Genomic DNA, 5,115 nt, shown 5'->3' with positions numbered 1-5,115 from the left:
TGCTACTATTGTCATTGCTGCCATTACTATTGTTATGAAACAGCATGAGACTGTATGATGTTAAAAATTTTGTTGGCAAGAAAAATATTACGTTTCATTATCAATTAAATTCAATTCCTTTACTTATATTCTTCCAGGCCCATGAATGCATAATGTATCACAAAAATTTTCTTAAACACCCATTTTGTCCTTCCATTCATTTACTTAACACACTATCATTTTAAACAAAAAGTTCCAGCATATTTTATTTACATAAAAAAGCATAAATAAAAAAAAGCATACATTTTTATGCTTCTAGAACATAAAACCTGGGAAAAAAGTTAAAACTAGACAGCAAGGAAAATCAGTGGTTTCTGAGAAGGAGGGTGCGGGCGGGTGGGAGGGCAGATTTTTTTTTTTTTTTTTTACACTTAAGTATTTTATTGTATGCTGCTGCCAGTGTATATAAAATAATTACCCTTGTGAAATAGAAATTTATGAAAATTCAGAGAGGTAGATGTTAAGGACAAAAGTAGAAGTTTATATAGTATGGCACGTGTTATAGGGATAAGCTTTTGTACAGGCTTCAAATTTAGTTCTCCTTTGAATATTCACTGGTTCATGTAAAGTGGTTTAGAAAACCATCAAAAGATTCGTTTTACTACAAAAAGGAACAGACTTTCTGGGGTCTGAAGGGATTCGTACTTGAAGATACACCAGTTAGCAGGGGGTCGTGTTGGGCATTCTGCAGACAGAATTGTTTCAAATCTGCAGCTGCCTGGGAGACTTTCACGTGGTTGAGCCCCGCTTCCAGCCGGAGCTGCTGAACCACTTTCTTCATCGCGGCGACGCTGGAGGAACCAGCATCCTATACCCATCCTCACCCCTAGTCTCACCAGTCTTTCTTTACCCCCATCATTCCCAATTGCAGGATTTTGAAGAACTACCCTGGCATAGTAGATTTTTGTGTGTTCACATGCTTGGAGTGGGAAAGGGATTGTTGGAGAATGAATAAAGTAAATTCTGTATGGAGGGCAAGGAGAAGGGGGAAAAAACAAAACAACAAAACCCTGGGAATTCTTTCTCTCTAATTGCATGTGAATCTCTGTATTGTAAATTACTGTGTTGTAAGCTTATGTCTGCTGATAATCAATGAAAACCTTGAAGGAAGTGTGAAATTGTATAATTTTTAATACTATAAATAAAAGTGTCATTGTTGGTATGTTTTTAAACGTCCACATTAGTGGTATAAGATTTTGAAAATTGCCATTTTCACCTATTATTGTCCTGGAAAGATCTACCCATATTCTAAATAATGATCATATTTATATGTTTGAATTATACTATGCAGTATAAGAATATACCATACATTACATAATTTTCCTTATAAATAAAACATTAGATTGTTTTTTTTTATTATTATTAAAAAAAACTTTAAAGTGATGAAATGCTCAGCCCTTTATGTCTCCCTAAGCACATGAGCTTGAGGACACCTCAAGTGGAATTATTAGTCTTCCAATGGGTACATTTTTATTTTTTGACAAACATTACCAGGGATGCCTGGGTGGCTCAGCAGTTGAGTGTCTGCCTTCGGCTCAGGGCATGATTCCAGGGTTGCAGGATTGGCTTCCACATGGGGCTCCTCGCCTGGAGCCTGCTTCTCCCTCTGCCTGTGTCTCTACCTCTCTTTCCCTGTCTGTCATGAATAAGTAAATAAAATATTTAAAAAAAAACCACAAAGATTACCAGATTGATCCCCAAGGTGATTGTGCTAATATTCATTCCTATTAGCTTTCCCAGTAGTATATATAAATTTAAATTTTTTATTTTCTTGTCAATTTAAGTTGTGTGAAATGGTACATTATTGCTTTTTATTATGAATTTGCTGTTGTTCGCAAGTTCTTTCAGTGTGTTTATTGTCTTTTAATTTTATAGTGTTTTATTTATATAATTGTTTTAATGATTGTGTAGTCACGCTTATCTATATTTTCACTTGAGTTTTTATTTTCTCAGAGGTGTATTTTTGTTTGTATTTTTGTTTGTTTTTACTTATGTGATGAGAAAGACAGCATGGAGTGAGATAACGATAAATTTTTCTGTTTAAGATTAATGTTTTCTCCACTAACTTCTAGTGTCACATCTATCATATTATTTGAACTACTCAAGTTTATCTATTCTCTTTAAGAGTCCAATATTATCTATGTGCATAGATGTCAAAATATTTTAATTTATATAATTAAAAAATATTTTATTTATTTATTTGAGAGAGAATGGGGGGCATGAGCAGAGGGAGGGACAGAGGGAAAGGGAGAGGGACAAATAAACCTCTCACTGAGCAGGGAGCCCTACTCAGGGCTTGATCTCAGCACCCCAAAATCATGACCTGAGCCAAGTTTAGGTGCTTAACAGACTGAGCCACCCAGGTGCCCCTAATTCTTATAACTTTTTAATAAGATTTATTATTTAGTGGGAAAAACTTCCTCCTCCCTAATCCTTGTTTTGCTATTTTGCTTACTTTTCTGCACTTTAATTTTATTCTACTCTACAGATTTTGAGTTCTCTTTGATTAATACCATGAGAAACATCCTCAATAATTTAATTGGGAAGTTTAATTTTAAAAGAACTAATATCTTCTTATTCATAAATGTATACAAATTGTTTTATATATTTTATTATATATTCTGATAATATTTAAGAATCTTTTATTCTTAAAATTTTTGCATAATTTTGGATACATTATTCCTAGGCATGTTTTGTATGTATTCAATAATAATATTTTTTTGTTAAATTTATTATTTTTTTATTAAAGTGTAGTTGACACACAATGTTACATTAGATTCTGGTGTAGAACATAGTGATTCAAAAACTATGTTATGCCATGCTCCCTATCCTTTATTTTTAGTAGTACTTTTTATTATTATTATTATTTATTTATTAGTATTATTTACTTTTGTAAGATGATCATGTATCTAGTAGGCAGATGATTTCTAACAACTTGAAATTATGAGATTATTTTTGGAATTTTTCTATTAATATGCATTTATCATCTACAATTTTAGAAAGTCTTCATCTTTCAAATAGTCATGCCTATCACTTTCTTCTTGTCTTACTAGATTGACTAGAGCTTCATACAGTTCATTTAAAAATGAGCATGCTTCTAGAAACCATATATTTTCCACAAATTTAATATAAATTGTTTCTAAATTTTTCCTTTGTATGTTGATCTTCAGTAGGTTTTGATCAATTTACTTGTCATCTTTAAAGAGCTTCCCATATTACAAGTTTGGATTATTTCAAAATTATTATGAATGACATTAAGAAGCAAAATAGCAAAATTGTTAACTGTGCAAAATATGGAACCATACTGCCATGTTTCAAATCCTCCTCCTCCTAAAACCTTTTTACTATTACATGTCACTAACCACTCTGTGTTGAATTGTCTCAGCTGTATAGTAGAGATAATTATAATACAATTCTCATAGATTAATGCCTTTGTTAACAGTTTTTAAAATGTTTAGAACTCTACTTGGCACTGTGTGCTCAGTAAGTGTTAGTCACATACAAAATGATACATTTTTGCTGTATCTTTTGAGGTCATATTTCCTTTTTTATCTATTAATTTGAAGAATGACATTATAGATTTTCCAATGTGGAAACTTTCTTGTGTATTTTGTTTTATAAAGTCTGTTTTCAGTTTTAATTTCTAACAAAATAAATACCAAACTATCAATCTAATAAAATGTATGAATAAAGAATAGCCCTTTGGGATCATAATTATTCCTTTAAGCAATTAAGTCAAGACCAAAGAGTAGGAGAACCACTTGCTCTGGAGCACACCCTAAGCATTAAGGATCATGTCTGGTTCTAATTATGGTATAAGCACCTAGATTTTAGTTCCTTCAGAGCTCTGATTTTGAGGGTTTTTTTTTTTTTTCATGTCTTCCCTGGAAATTTATCTTTTCTGACATTGAGCTCCAGAATTTATTAACTGTTTTTCATCTAGGAGTTATTACATATGAGAAATAGGAGAGGAAAATTAATTTATCAGTTTAGTCTGCCAAATTAACCAAATGCGGTCACAGTCATTTATCTTAATTTCTCCTACCCAATCCAGTTGCATCTTCATTTTCCCCAACATTAGCAGTGTTCTGTATAAATGCCATCTGACCAACTACAAACAAATCTTAATGTAAGTAAAGCCACAGCTATAAAGGTGCTTTCACTGAATGAAGTTTTTTTGTGTGTGTGTGTGTGTTTGTTTACAGAATATCAAGAAGGTTTGATAACTTCCTTCCATCATATGAATATATTGACTTAATTGTGTTTTATGACTGAATCAAGAAGACAAAAGTTAGATTTAGAAATGAAAGAAATAAAACACACAGGTACTACCAGAAGTCTTTTCTCATTTCTTTTGAAAACCAGTAGGTATTATCACCATTCATGATAACATATAAAGTTGAAGTAATAGGTATGTGTCTTTCACTTACCTAATTCTCAGGCAGAGTAGAGGATAAAAGCCTATCAACACTTTGTTTGGCCCTTATGAACTTGCAGTTTTCTCTACTATTTGTAATATCAAAGTGAAATACAGATGATAAATATGAAACACAATGGCTTCCCAATGTTCCTCTTCTGTTTCCAGTGGACTTTAGATGAAGGTAATGGTCAGTACCGCTACGAGGTGAAGAATAGACACTAAGGTGACAAACCATCCTGGTTTGCCCATGTCAGCCAGTTTTAGCATTGACAATTTTAAATCCGGGGAAACTCTATAGCTCAGCTATACTAGTATGATTGGTTACCGTAATCAAGCCATAATCATCAGGGACTACTATGTAAGACGATAAGCATGATATTAAGCAAGCAACGATGTTTGAGTCTAATGTCATGATTCTGATCCTGAGATTAATTTGAGCCCCAAGTGGCAGGCTGACTTCTAAGACGTTGTAAGATATTTCCTAAGCTTTCTGTCCTCCAGAGTAGAGTGGGTAGAGCCTGTGAATGTCATAAGACATCATTCCCATAATTATGTTATCACATATGGAAAAAGATTTATTTTGCCATAGGTAATTAAAGTCTCTGATCCACTAATTTTGAGTCTCATCTAATCCAGTGGCAACAGTAGACAATCTC

At 32.8% G+C, this 5,115-nt stretch overlaps 1 protein-coding gene across 1 annotated transcript; it reads right to left on the bottom strand.

The window, feature by feature from the left end:
* Positions 1-388: 388 nt before the first annotated feature.
* Positions 389-4,708, bottom strand: LOC121495222 (guanine nucleotide-binding protein G(I)/G(S)/G(O) subunit gamma-5-like). Its single transcript, XM_041762474.1, has 2 exons — positions 4,655-4,708; positions 389-847 (listed from the first exon to the last, which is right to left on the bottom strand). The coding sequence occupies exons 1-2, from the start codon at positions 4,706-4,708 to the stop codon at positions 641-643; spliced, it is 261 nt and encodes an 86-aa protein (XP_041618408.1). The 3' UTR covers positions 389-640.
* Between the last annotated feature and the right edge of the window lie 407 nt (positions 4,709-5,115).

The sequence above is a fragment of the Vulpes lagopus genome, chromosome 7 (assembly GCF_018345385.1).
Source record: "Vulpes lagopus strain Blue_001 chromosome 7, ASM1834538v1, whole genome shotgun sequence".
In the NCBI taxonomy this organism is placed as follows: Eukaryota; Metazoa; Chordata; class Mammalia; order Carnivora; family Canidae; genus Vulpes; species Vulpes lagopus.
Note: the sequence above shows the minus strand (reverse complement) of the source record. Positions and strands in the feature narration are given on the sequence as shown.